This window comes from Rhea pennata, chromosome 6 (genome assembly GCF_028389875.1).
Source record: "Rhea pennata isolate bPtePen1 chromosome 6, bPtePen1.pri, whole genome shotgun sequence".
Taxonomy (NCBI): domain Eukaryota; kingdom Metazoa; phylum Chordata; class Aves; order Rheiformes; family Rheidae; genus Rhea; species Rhea pennata.
Genome location: NC_084668.1, coordinates 35,118,677 through 35,133,599, shown reverse-complemented (window position 1 = coordinate 35,133,599; position 14,923 = coordinate 35,118,677). Strand labels below are relative to the sequence as shown.

The 14,923-nt window shown below is 42.5% G+C and overlaps 1 protein-coding gene across 4 annotated transcripts in view; it reads right to left on the bottom strand.

Moving 5' to 3' along the window:
- Positions 1–14,687, bottom strand: part of KLF7 (KLF transcription factor 7) — a 95,982-nt gene extending 81,295 nt beyond the window's left edge. For all 4 annotated transcript variants that reach the window (XR_009958783.1, XR_009958782.1, XM_062578808.1 and 1 more), the window contains exon 1: positions 14,453–14,687. Coding sequence is in view for 2 of the 4 variants with exons in the window: in XM_062578808.1 (XP_062434792.1) it covers positions 14,453–14,554 (102 nt within the window). In the remaining 2 variants the exon portion in view is untranslated. The remainder of the gene's footprint in view (positions 1–14,452) is intronic.
- Positions 14,688–14,923: the final 236 nt, after the last annotated feature.

The window sequence follows — 14,923 nt, the reverse complement described above, 5'->3', positions numbered from 1 at the left end:
GCAACAGGGCTCTGGGGCTGTCCTGCTCAAGGCCACCATGGCCACCCACCATGGACTTTCTGCACCATGAGATGGTGTTTGGGGTTGTGAGTGGCGGAGGGGCCCCCTTCCGCATGACGATGGTGGGACCTGGCTGCCCACCCTGCTATCTGCTCACACGAAAGTAGCTCCCTTTGTTGAAGGAAAGGGTAGAAGTGTGCTAGCTTGGCAGAGAAATTCAAGGGGACTTTCCAAAAGACCAATGTTAAATACCCGCCTCACAACTACCAACTGCAAGAACAAGAAAACCAATGGTCTTTAACTAATTGTCAGCATATGGATATTATTTTCTAAACATGGCACAGGAACTCCAACAGCAGTGACCCTACTCTTTCAGTTACTAATATAAACATATGATTTTCAATCACCAGCAATTTGTATTTTTAGGCTCTTTAAAGTGCTGAGATATTCCACTACTCGCTGTCAATAGGAGCTGATTCTCAGTGCTTGCTATCAAGTTCAACCATCAGCACCTTTTTGACTCCATTCTATTTAAAGTCTGACCTGTTTTGTTAAACAAACAAACAAACATTTGACATTATTTTGTTTCCAGTTACTTTGATGAATCGCAGCCCCTCAACTACAAAAACAAGCTTAATAAAAACAAATCAGAAAACTGAGGAAACTTATAAAAGGCTTTCATTGTGAAGAAAAACAGGGAAAAGAGCTCAAGGAGGAAGTGGTAATGCTTTTTGTGATGCTAGCTGAGAGAGGCAATTTATAAAGAAACCCACACAGGGGCAGGAAATCAGTCCATGAGACTGAACTTGGAAAAAGACAAATTAATGCATTTATGGAAGAAACAGCAACACAATATGCACATAAATACAAAGCAGGGATCCAGTAAGACTGAAAAAGTCAGAAAAGTAAGATAAAACTGACCTGATCAATATGGTCTGGGGGATACATTGTTAGTACCTGATATACAGGCAACTTGTAGTGAATGCAGACAAATGCAGCAAAACTGCAAAGGACATGCATATTTATGACTATTCATCATGTCTGTTCCCCAACCAGCATTAGAATCTCCAGTCAATGAGCAGAGGTCTCATTTCATATTTAGCTAAAAATCCTTGGAAGAGTTAATATAGATAATGAGCGTGAAAAAGAGACACACACCCCACAGCCCCCCACACAGGGGGTCAACACCAACAAATTGATGGACTTATGAGGAAGCGAGAGGGGTGGGTGAGGAACATGATTCAACTGGGAAAGAGAGAGTAGTCTTCTAGATATTCCTTCCCTGCATTAGAGGAGGGAATGCACGCTTCCAAAGCAAGCAGCATGGCCACAAGCTAGGTGGATTTCAAATGAGACTGGAAAGCACCAGCAAAGCATACAGTAAGAAATGGCATGTGAGCAAAAGAATCATCTTTTTTTCTTTTTTTTTCAGTACTAATTTCTGTGCACCCATGTGTTTCTGGACCAGATCTGCTTATAGGCACAGTTTACTCTTGCTGCTAGTGACCAAAAACACCTTTTCATCATGTGCACACTATTCCTGAACCTCTACCACCTTCACTATGCAGAAACAGCCTTTCCTTTGAGGCACATTTCCAACACAATACATGTATGATGGATTCTATGAATGAAACGTGTACAGCTGGCTGCCTGCCAGTATGCACACATGTGCCCTTCAATAACATGTGACTCAAAATTACATTACAGCTTTTTGGCATTATTAAAATAGAGCAAAAAGACCTTGACATGGACTTACTTAAGGAAGCAGATTTTAAGGCCAGAAAGGACCATTATAATCATTTAGCCTCATTCCTGAATGACACAATCTATGGAATCACATGAAAGGTTTCTTTAACACTCATTTACGTCCACTTTCAGGTCGGTTTCCAGTGCTGGATATGAAAGACCTGAGGGCAAATCAGAATGGGATCCTTCAGTCTTTCCATGCACTGAGACCGTTCAGAAACATCTGTCTTCATTTCACAGATGGGTAATACTGTCACGGGGGAACCAGTGCCCACACCAGACATCATCCTACCTTGCAGTGTTGGAGAGGGAACGTTTAGAGTTTACAAAAATCTTCTCTTCCCCTTCCACCTCCATATTTTCTTCATTTGAAAAAACAGAGCAAATAAACCATGCTATATTCTTTGTGTTAAAGAGGGCCGCTTGAGACCTCCCACCCATTCACGGAAAAAAAAAAAAAATCTGGCATAGTTTCCATTATTTATTAGCTGAAAGTGGGGGGAGAAATGGTATTTACAGGACGCCAAAGGTCACACTCACTATAAAACAGAAATAAGCCAATATAGCTAGAGGACAACCTAGGGGCCTATTGCACAATATTTTTTTTAAAAAAGTACTCTCTCACTATGGTACTTAAATATCTCCACTTCCAGATACCACCAGAAGTATAATTATGAGAGCCATAGAAGAGCAATATTGTTTTAATCAAATCATTAAAATGTGCTGTTTTTTGTCCACATCCTGATATTTATTCCACATCCTGACGATAGCTGGGATTCATACAGACTGTTCCTCTCAAAGGTGTTAAGTGACTTTGCAGACATTGGGCCAGTGTACATCAGTGTAACACCACTGTAACTTTGGTATATCTGCATCAGTTTGCATCAGCCCAGCAGCTGACTCACTAGCTGATCTGAAATCCCGAACATGAAGTGGGTACTATTGTTCCCATTTACAAAGAGAAAAAGTGGTTGAGAACTGACTGTCAAAGACTTCCCTGATCTGTTCCAATCAAATACACAGAAATAGGAGACAGAAATTCCCGTCTTTTATCACAGTGCAATGTGTGATGAGATATGTAGCTTGCTCAAACAAGACACACTGTATTACTGAGTTACGAGGCCTTACAGCTGAAGACTAAATTAAAGGCCTTACAGCTGGTATAGATTACCTTCAAGCAGTGACAGCTATGTGAGACAGTCCCAGTGAGGAGGAGTCTTCAATTTAGGAGTCTTCAATCCATGTCCAGCTTAACAGGCATTCAAGTCTTGGAAGATTCAAGCATTCAGCCTTCTCTAAAAGTCATGGAAGTTCAAGGTACTTAGGAGTAAAACACCTCCCACAACCTGCTTCCCTTGCTCCCCCCCCCCCTTTTTTTTTTTTTTTTTTTTTTTTTTTTAAGTGATGTGATTTTCTAATGCCAGAAAACAAAATCCCAATGCAGCCTTTGTAGGGCTACACGCACCTACTGTTCTTCTCCTCAGCACTGAGAAAATATGTTGGAAAGCCATCCACTTACTAATTCCTTCATACTAGGAAGACCTCAACACTTAGATTCTTCTGTTCCCCCCCCGCCCCAAAACACTGTGACTTGTTTCATGTATTCAAAAAAACAAACCAAACTCAGAAAGTCCAAAACAAATTAGACATATTTAATAACGAATATTTAAACTAGGTACTCCAAAACTCACCTGCCAGGATTGAAGAAAGATTTATAAAGGAATCACTTTTGGAAAACAAAAACTCTCTTAAATAAGTAGAAAACCAAGGCTGACTAAACAGAGAGCATGAGTTATTCTGACGACTCAAAACTAGCACACTAGCGCTGTGTAATGGCCCTAGACGTCCTGGAGGCATGCAGAGCTGTGCAAGGGAGCTATGCTATACAAACTGGTTTGTTTAACCCTCAAATACCATAATTTGTGAGGCACTAATTCAAGAAAACATCTTCATTCAGGAAATCACTGCAATCAGAGACTTCAGCCTGTGCCCAAAAGGTTTCATGCTGTCTTTAACAAAAGTAACAGCAAAGCTGCTCCTGACCTTAAATGGACAAAAGAGACATAATCCCTCTACAAAACCTCCCAGATTAAAGCAGGTGCTTCTATTTTTCAAATGCTGTATACAGAAATCTCTATTTTTGTTTTAAAAACACAGGAAAGCTAAGGGATGTTCTGAAAAGGAACATTATGCTATGCTGTTTTCCTGTGATACATAGTTGGAAACTACCCTAGACTGTGTTTGTACAACACCATGTGACATCTACTTACCCTAAAATTCTCAAACTCGTAACAGAAGCACTTTACAAGCTATTTCACCGGTTCATTTCAACACCTAGAGCAGCCTAGCTCTCCTTTCAAGACACCAGAGACCTCTGGCTGTTGTTACTGCTCCCTTCCTCTAGTCTGATCAGACAGGAAACACCCCTTACTCTCATTATTTACTGCAAGTCCCCTGCTCTCTCATAGGTTTCTTAAAGCCTCAATTCTCAGAGGCACCTGGTTGCATCAGAACTACTCTTCTCAACACCAAAAATAAGCTTCTGGTTTCTCTGGTTGTACAGAAAAGCCTACAAACAGAACCTTACATTCTCCCAAATGATCGAAATGCAAAAGCAAACAAAAAGAACATGCACCTTGCTAAAAAAACTGGTATTCAGCAACTTCATTTTTTCACCACTATTTTAAGGTTCTGGTACATAGCTTATGAATACCTGAGGGAGAGCTGTGACAGAACCACACTGAACTGGGAGAGAAGCATCAGATGGAGAGGAAAGAGCTGTTGCTGAAACTGGTCATGATCTCAGACAGTCAGTCCAATGCCCTTTGTTTCTCCCTTATCATTTTAAAAGGTAGACAAAACTAAAAATAAAAACAATGAACACCGAAGTTCCTCCCCATCTGAGCTAGCCACTAATGAAGCAGGTTTCTTTTTACTGGCACAGATTTTCCACCAAGCAGCAAATGCAGCCTCTCCACTGTCCACGTGTTGGAAACAAAGCCACTTCTGGCCTGATGCTTTCCATATGAACTACTAGCTCCCATCTTTCTTCTCCCCTCTCCCTTCCTTTTCCATATTTTATTACTCACACAGCAGCTGTTAGTAGCTTGCAGATGAGTGGAACGTTTTCTTCAGCACAGCATAAATTTTCCAGGCTGATCTGGAAGGCCAAAAGAAAGAAAAGAAAAAGAAAACCAACAAACCCCAAACCAGGATTAGAAGTACTTTTCATCAGTTTGTTGGAGACAGTTGGCTCTGCAGGGTTGGTACTCTTTAAAACCACTATGCAACCACAAGTAATGAACAAGGCACTGAGCTGTTCATCTCACCCTGCACCCTGGGACGCAAGGCACCTCAGACCCCAGGCTAACCCAGCGGTGCTCGTGGAGGGCGAGCCTAGGAAGAGGTGGGATTGCATCACGCTCGCACATTCACACACCAACACACTCATGCAGGGAGGGAGAGCAGTCCCAGGTCAGGGACCAGAAGTGATTAGATATTGCCTGTGGCATCATGGCAGCGTTGTGGCTGCAGTGCTCAAAAGATGTGAGAGAGTTAAGGGCTGCACAGAGTGGAGATATCTTTTACTCTCCAAATTGATACTACCTGGGAAAAATGAACCAAGTGTTAGATGCTCAAGACCTGAAATAGAAGGCTACAGTGGACACCTGTAAAGTAGAAAGCTTTCCACTGAAGGTGTTAGCCAAACCAAGCATCTCACACGGAAGATGGGGCCAGGCCCTCAGTAAAAGCTCCAGGAACTGACTGAAACAGTTCCATCAGATTCTCCAGTGAAAAAAAGAAAAGGACATTTTTGTTAAATCTAAAGTTTTTCAGTGGAATAGATTGGGTTTAGATCCACCATGTCATCAACAAAACTTCCCATATCCAAGATGGAACCTGGAAGGGCAAACTTTAATCAAGCAGAGAAAGGATTCTAACCGAGGTCTCTAACTTCACAGCTGCAGTGCTGTGCTGTGGACAATGTCCATTTTGAGTGTAAAGAGCAAGCAGATGCGAGCAGCTCTCACCCCTTCTACTCTTCCACCCACTAAACATTTTCACTGCGGCCTTTGCTCACTGGAACCTTTGTTTTCGCTCCAGCCCTGGTGGGAAATAAAGGCAAGCAGCTGAAGGCCGTTCCCTGCTTCCCCCTCACCAGCACAAAGGAATTCAGTGGGATGCTGGTCCCTCCTTCTGGGCTGGGAGTCAAGACGAACCAGCAAGGGGACAAACTTGCAAATGTTTACAAATCTGAGAACTTTCCTCATGCTTGAAAATGAACTTTGCCTACTGAAGAGTCAGGATTAAAAACAAATGCCTAACAGCATATTAGCCTATTAGTAGTGAAAGCATTTTAAAATCTAATTTACTTGTCATGCCGCATGCATCTCTCCTCACCACTCGATCCAAACAAAGTCATTTTCACTTTGATTTCCAGTCACTTTTACTTCGGACAGAAAAATACTGCTTTGTCAGAACTGCAGAGACAGCAGGTGGGCAAGACAATCTTGTCCAAAAGACACAAATCCCTCTTCCTTTTTTTTTTTTTTTTTTTTTGTTATATAGATGGAGATCCTGCCACTGATTGCAGTTTCTGTCAGAAGATGTTTGTTTACAAAGCTCCATCGTGATCAGAAGTCAACCTTATGCCAATGTCCCTTTAAAACTGACCTTGGGAGGCTGCAGATTTAAGAGCAGGATTTGTAAATCAGGACATTAATTGGAATGTCTCAGAAGAGCTTCTCACAAACCGGTGTCCTTCTTCTTCACGTGCCTCCCCATCAACATCAAGCTTGCCTGTGTCAGTGGCTACTCTCCTAGCCCTTGCAAAGCGAGAGCTGTTGACCCTCATGCATGATTTAAAGCCTAGCTTTGTAGTCAGATCCATAACGCTGGGAAATAACTCAACAGGAGTAGGTAATGGGAGACATGGTCTATAAGTACCGTGCTCAAAACTACTATGACACTTAAGTGCAGGACCTTCAGCAAGCATTAATATGCAGTCTATGCATAAGTGACTCAGATTCTTTAGTGCATATTGTAAAATCTTACCCCACGCATCTTAATATTTCTCTAAACAATAGCACATGTAATGCATACACAGTTGCACCGAGCAGAAATGTCCTGGATCAGAAAGGATCCTTCACGTGAAAGAAGGGGGAGAGAAAAACTACCTGCTTTAAAAGCATTAAGAGCATCAGAGCAGCTTGCTAATATATTAAACCCTTTAAACAAAAACTTTCCTGCCTTCATGCTTGAATTTCCTACACCCAACTCCTCTTTGACACCTCTTTCAAAAACCTAGAGGTGGGGTCAAAGTAGTTCTACATGCAAGTTGTTTCAAAGCTGCCACACATTTCAGAGAAGGGGGATTTAAGTTCACTTTTCAGACATTTTATTTTATTTTAACACAGGCAATCCTAAACCTAGCTGAGGGTTCTCAGAGAGGGGAGCTGTCCTACAGTTTCAGCACATATCACTGCAAATATATGAACTAAAATGGCAGGGATTTGTAACAGCATACTTTTGAGGGTGCTGGCTGTTTCCCCATGTACTTAAACAATCCCCTCTTGCTTCCAACCATGGTACCTGAGCACCTCGGATATTAATACTTATCCTCACAGCACCTCTGTGAGAAAAGCAGAAGCTGCTGCTATCATAATTTCATAACTGAAAAACTGAGAAGCAAAGGTTCTGGCTTTTTGGTGAAATTCAAAATGCCTAAGTATCTTTGAGCACAAAGACTGAAGCAATTTGTTCTACGAAGGGAAATGAGATTTGAGCCCTGCTCTCACAACCCGCCTAGCAACCTGAACAGCCAGGCAGACTTCTTCCCCAGCTGCTGCTGGACCAGCAACAGCTAGCGCAGCCCAGCTAACACAGCCACATGCAGCCTCCCTCCAACATGTGCTTTATCTCAGTGCTGCCGGCTTGCAAGCTTAAGCTGTAGCCCTCACAATAGCTGGCATTTTCTTATTACTCACGCAGTCACCTAATTGCCTGAAAACCCAGCTTTTCTCCCCCCCCCCTTTTTTTTTTTTTTTTTTTAGAGAAAAAGACAATAAAATAAATATTCAATGGCTCAGAAACAAAGAAAATGAAAAGAACATCGAATTTAAAAAGTCCTTGCTTTTAAAGACAATCTTATAGTGTTTTGGGAACCAGGCATGGGATTTTTGAATTCAAAGTGCCAATGCTGGAAAGGAGATCCAGTCAAGAGAGCACCAGACTCAGACACGCAGAACATGTGTAACACCTACCAAGACAGAAACCAAAGGAAAGAAAAAGCATGGTCTTGAGCACAACAGCACCAGGCTGGGAAACATTCCTTTGTAACATCTACACTGCAAATCTGTTCTCCGCCCAGAAAAATATGGGAGGAGGGGAGGTTCTTTCCCTGGCAGGTCTTTTTTGTTTGTTTGTTACAGAATCAACTGACCCATGCAAATTCAAATCCAAGTTAATTTGGATGAAGACAGAAGCTGTTATCAATAGTAAAAAGAGGACCTGTGGGGAGAAGAAATTCAGAGACGGACTATGGCAGGGACTTAAGCCTGCTAAGAGCCACAGAAATGACACCCTCAGCTCTTGAGCATTGCTGGGAGTTTGAAAGTGGTGAGGGTGTTGTAGATTCATACATGAAAGAATGAGCAAGAGGAACTTGAGAGTCCAGAGAAACAGAAGGGAAACTAAGAGGGCTTCAGCACCACGCTTAAAAACATCTTAATTAACCCTGGAATTCAGCTTTATCATCAAAGAGGAAAACTCCCATCAATTACAACAGCTGTGAATAACTTTTGCTGAGGTTTTGAGTGTGGTGATCAAATGCTTACAGTTTTTCTTCCCTCTGCAGGACGTGACAGACCTGGTATGAGATGATGTACTACTATCCCACTGCTTAGCATACTGAGCACCAATGCTGCTCAGCCAGTGAGCAAAATTCCTTTGTTTTATAAGGACAATTGCAAGCAAGGTTCTTCATATGCAGCTACAGATTGAAATAAAAGCAGCTTCCTCTCACATCCCAGTAACACATTTCCTAATACAGAATGGACAACCAATACACGAGACCCTTCTCAGAGGAGAATCATTTGACAAAGCTTCAAATAATTTGAGAATATCCAGAAGTGACCATTTGCCTCCACCTTGAAAAGCGTTAAGTGTAAAATTACTATATGAAACTGAAGACCTCCTGGCATTTCCACATGGAAGTATCACATTGCAAACTAGCTATATATCATGATTTTTACGCAGTATGCTCTTATATATGTATTGCCTGTTTAATAGGACATAAGGCCATGAGTGATTCGGGGGGGGGGGAGGGGAGGTTAAAGCGTACCAAATAAGAGAAAATAAGAGAAAATATTTTCTAATTTAGTACCCACGTTGTGATTGTGCATTAAAGACATCTACCCCTTTCAAAAATCACATGCTGTAAATCATACATAAAATAAGCTATTTAACATTTATAATGTGGTTTGTAGAGCTCTACGCTTTCACAGTACTAAGAAATAATCATTTGTAACAGCAGATTCTGTAATTAAGGAATCAGAAAACAACACAGACAGCAGTTTTGGTTTGTTTGTCTTTCCTCCCTCCCCATTTCTTTCTATAAGGTGACAGGAGCTTGCTTTCAGCACATGGAGCAAGCAGTGAACCTGCAGCTACAAACACACCAGAGCTCAGAGTCCGAAATACACTGCATTACACATGTGGCTGTTCTTGGAAGGCAACCATTTCTGCAAGTTATTCTCAAGAGTCATGATGTACTATAAGCACTTAAGAAATGTGTTACACTGTGACTGGAACCAAGATGAAATAGCAATATTAAAAGAGATGGTTTAGTTTATGTAGTGGCCAACTATGCCATTAAACTAGAACAATGGAGACGATGGGGAGGCAGGAATGTTCTTCAGCGTGATTTATTTCTTTTCAGTAGCAGTGGAAATTTTTGCTATAGGCCTGAAAATGACCCTGTCTGCCAAACAGAAGTCAGAATCAAGATGCAACAGAGCTCTGCTAGATTAGTCACCTTGGGATACTCTGCTCCCACACAGCACGGAAATCTCAACACACTTTGCCAGAATGGGTCAATTCAACCTTCCAGTCCCACAAAGACTGTGCCTTAGCGTTACTGCTGTCAGTCATTTCAGAGAAGAGGAAACTAAGGCTTGAAGGTGTGCTCAGAGATGTGGAAAGAAGACTCTGCCGCAGAGCCAAGAACAAAACAAATGTTTCCTTAACCCTGTGCTTTACAGGCAATTTCAGCATCCCTTCTGCTTGGAAAAATCACAGCTTACTGTAGCTAAGAGTAACTGGGTCAATCAAGGCAAGAGAAAACCTTACCAGGCAATGGTTAACAAAAAAATACAATTCTATTCCCATTTCTGCCAGCCAGTAAGACTTATTCTGCCCAATGATACACGTGTGAAAAGCTGGCTGTCTTTCAGAGGATCTATCCGTAAGCTCAGATTCGACACCTATACCCTGCTGGTTTCAGAAATCTCCTGAATCAATCACGTGCACAGTCACCCTGTGCATCTACTTGCTCTTTGCACTCCTGTACTGACATTATAGAAATCACCATGCTAAAGGCTGCCCAATGGCCCCCAACAGAAAATGGAGAGAGCCCAAAGATGTCTCCTGATCAGACCTCCCTCTGCACACAGGGATAGTGAGTCCCAAGCTCTCCACAGGGGCTAAGGATAGTAGAGGTGGCTTGAAATCTTATGCCTATGAAAAAACATACCAGGCTACAGAAAATGCCCTCAGCACACTGATCTCCTAATGATCACTCACATGATGTAGTGAGGGTCAGTGTAAGGAACAGACAGCAAGACAGTGTCAATCCCGTCCCAAAACCCACCGCTTGCCTTCCCCCTTTTGGCAGCTTGGTGCCCTCTTTGGTGCTTGGTGGGACCACGTGCAGCTGCATGGACTACTCCCCTCGCAACTACATCCCAACAAACAGCCTGCTACCCACTTCCTTCCTCTGCAGAGTAACAAGGCACTCTGACCTCCTGTTGTCTCTCCCGGCAGTCTGGTTCCAACCTCAAGAATGCCACATCAGACAACAATCCCTAAACAATGGCAGATGTGACCAGAGACCCTCACACCACACAAGAGCAAAGATGCAGGTGCCAAAATCCCTCCCCAGCAGGTTCAGATAGGTGGAGTCAGCTCGCTGAAACAGACAGCAATAAGGACGGCTCCAATTAGAGCAAGGCTGAAACCAACACCAGACAGAAACACACAAATTTCAGGTTACCAGCATGCTGATGTACAGTGAAAGCCTGATTTTTGAATGTACACAGCCCACCACTCTCTTTAATGTCCCTTAGTGTCACGGTCGATCAACGCCACTGAAAGAGAACAAATGCAGTCCTCTCTCTCCTGATGAACCTGTGCTACAAGTTACTCATGAGATCCTGTCCTCCTCACTCTGAAAAAAACCTTCTGACCTCAAAAGTGTTTTGCCTGAAGGAGAACAGGACACTCACAGTAAAGTTAAGTTTTTGTCGTCTAAAATCCAAGCCCTCCTTTGCCATCAGTATGTGTTCAAAAATAGTGTCAATCACATCACGGCTTCAGTTCCAGCTTCCACTTTAAGTATTTCTACTTTTAAAATTTAAACTATGTTTGATGTGTAGTGAGGGGCTTTTTGTTTGTATTTTTCCTCCTGAAAAAGAAACCGCCATAAGCAGATGACAATCTCTTCCTACCTAAAATCTGTTTGTGCTATACATATTGCCAAGTTGCCCTCATTTAGCTCCAGCACTAAGTGTCAAAAGAGAAGATACCAAACTTCCTCCCTTGCAGTGGGAAGGAAAAAGGGGGAGAGGCCAGCTGACTGCATGTAAGTAATTAGCAACCTGCCTCTGCTCTCAGTGCCCTCCACAAGTGACTGATGTTTCACAATCGGAAACACAAGCAACTGCCCCAGCTCTATAATCCTCAGAAAGCACCCACAAAAGAGTGGGCTAAACTCAGGAGAAAAGGAAGACCAGACTTTGTCAACACTTTCACCCGAAAGCTCTCTCAAGCTTTCAGCGGGGCAAGTATATATTTATGGTACAGCAGTGAACACCATTTCCAGGAGTAAGAATGGTCACAGACTAACCTCTCCACAGCAAGCATTAGTAGCCTGCTAATCACAAAACAACTTGAGTTTGCGAAGTGGTAAGGAAGCCTGCTCTTGACCCAAACAATGACTTCTCCCCTTTCAAGAGACTGAAGTAATTTCCCGGAGGCGTTGCCCCGTTGCTGGGAGAAGCTCCACTCTGGAGCCTCCGTGGAGCACAGGTGTTGCGCCAGAGCTCTTCATGAGAGCAGAAGGATGAACGGTTCAAGTGTTTTCACTCAAAACTAAAGCTGCTGCTTCCCAATCCTGAGGCTTCCTGCAGGGATCAGTCAGTGCTCAGTCAGCTGTCTTCCCTGGGGTCTTGCAGCCTGCCTGTTTAAAAGGACACTTCTAGGAACACACACACACACACATACTTTGTCTCAAAGTTGCTACTGTTTGCCTAATGTAAATAAATCCTTAAGACCTGGCTACATTTGAAAGTCATTCAGAGGAATGAAATCAGGGTCTCTGTGTCAGTGGGTCTGCCAAGTCTGTACGACAGCACATATTGTACAGTCAACTTTAACTGCTCCTACTACTACTCCAGCAGTTTCCCTCTCCTCCTCCTTCCCCCACCTTGTTTGCAAAGAGTCCAGCAGCAAAGCAACACGGAAAAAGGAACAACAACAAACTGTAAATACAGGATATGTTATGAAACATCACACACTGGTTAGAGGATTTGAGGGGAAACGTAATAAATTATTTTCAACTTTTCTTTTCAAAGGTATGTGGAGAGTTAGTGGGATTTAACCAGAAGAGTGTTAGTTTAAATTTCCCAGTAATAACAGTGGGATTGGATAGACACACTGTGCTGTATAAAACAAACTGCTGCTCTTCCTCACGTAAAAGAGGGCAGCAGGAGACAGAGTATCACATACAGTACTGCCTAAAGCATGCTGGCTATGTCAACAGATTATCTTGCTTTGGACTGTCTGGACTGTTATTAATATGTAACTGATTCAGCAACAAGGATGCTATAGAATTAAATGTGTGGGGTTTTTTAATGAAATTATATTAACCTCTTCAGTTTAATTAGCATGTTAAAAATATAAAAGGAAATCAGATGTGACCATCATGGATGTGCAAGCTGAATATTAATAACAAAAAGCATTCCCACCCGTTTGGAGGATAAAGCAAAGTTGAATCAGTCATTTTGCAAACGAAATCCTGAATGTGGCTGATAATAAACCTCTCGTAAGCGTGCGTACACACACGCGCAGAGACACAAAGCTGAAGACAAAACAGTTTTACTAGGGTAAACCTTTAAGGATCCAGCCACAGTCCAGCTGGTTGTCACCACTATAGCCCAAGTACTCTCCTGAAGTCCTACCACCCACATTTCTCACCCCCTCACCACTCCTAAGGAAAATTAAATGAATGTCCCAAAGAGTCAGTGAGTGGGGAACTAACACATGTCACCCTCTACACTAGCCAGGATCAAGTGAATTCTTGCAGAGTGAAATTCAGTGGCTCACGATTCTTGGTGGGTCCATGCCTTCAGCAGCACCACATGTCACTCCAGCCACACTCCACTATTCCCACAGACCAGTGGGGTTTTGGGTTTCTTTTCTTTTTTTTTTTTTAAAAAAGACACCAACTAGTTCACAGAATTTTGACTAGTGTATTGCCTCTTCCAAAAAATCCTATCAAGAAATGGGAATATCTCATGATATCCTGCCATAATAAGGAATCCTACCTTTCCTTTTCCCTCAGAATCCTGATAACTATTTATAATCCTATGCATTTGGGTCCATAGTTGATTTTACACAACTGCTTTCTCTGTAACCTACTCTTCTCCTTGATATTTATTCATACCACTAATCATCATTTTAATGTATTTGTAATACTTGATTTCTCCCTTTTAAAATATCCTAATTCTTTCTACATAGTAATCGTATGGTGCCTCAAAACACACTGGTTTACTGAAGCCAGCCTAAGGCGTCATTGTTTTAAGACGCAGCAATAAGTGTGTGTTTCTCCCACCTCCTAAAAAAAAAGAGAGAGAGAAAAAAAAGAAAAATAAGAAAAAAGGGGAAAAAGAAAAAAAAAAGAAAGAAAAAAGTCACCTCCCCGGTTACAGAATTTATCCTAAAATCTTTTACTACTCAGTCCACATACCTGCCCACCCCACATCTCTGAATTAAGCCAGGATTTTTATTGACATATACTAATTACCTGAAAATAAGAGTGATCTATTCCGTTTCCACCAGCTGCCAGTTGTCAGCACTGGCTGGTAAGTGATCAGCCTTGCTTAAAAGAACAACAATAACAAAAAAATCTAAGCTGAAAAATAAAATAAAAATAGTAGTCATCACAAAAACAAAACACTAAAGAATTCACCGGATCTCAGGTGCGTGCTTAGAAAGGACTGAAGGCAGACAGATTTGAATGGACTGCTCAGTTTGTCAGTGCAAAAAAATAAAAAAAAATAGAGATTTAAAGGTCTACCCACGCGGAAAAAGAAAAAAAAAAAGCCAACCCTGAATTAAAGAACAAAAATAAAATGAAGTCAGAAATGCAGCCCCAATGCATCGACTGTCTGCACTTAAGAGATTTACAGGAGTAATTTAAATGATTCACCTGCTGCCAGTTTTCCTCCAAGGATGGCAAAGCTGAGAAGTAGCCGGTGTCGTGGACAAGCTGGAGTTCCTGGAATATACTATAACTAGCCAAGACATCCATGCTGCTGCTGAGCAAAACCCTTTCTTTCTGCTTTTGTGTGTGTTTGTTTGCTCTGGAGGGGGTTGTTTTTGATCATAAAAAAAAAAAAAAGGAGGAAAAGCAACCAATGATAGATCCAACGTCCCTTTTGCTTTGTTTTGTTTCAGTCACACTTTAAAAAAAAAAAAAAAAAAAAAGGAGGAGAGATGGGGGGGGGGATCGATGCGGAGGGAAGGCAGGAGGAGAGGGGCCGGGGGGGGGGGGGGCCCGCCGGGGGCTCGGCGGACGGCGAGAGGCGCCCAGCGCGCACCGTGCACCCCGCGGCCGCCACACCGGGGCTCCGCCGCCGCGCAGCCCCGCGCAGCAGCCATGCGCGCTCGCCTCCTCCCG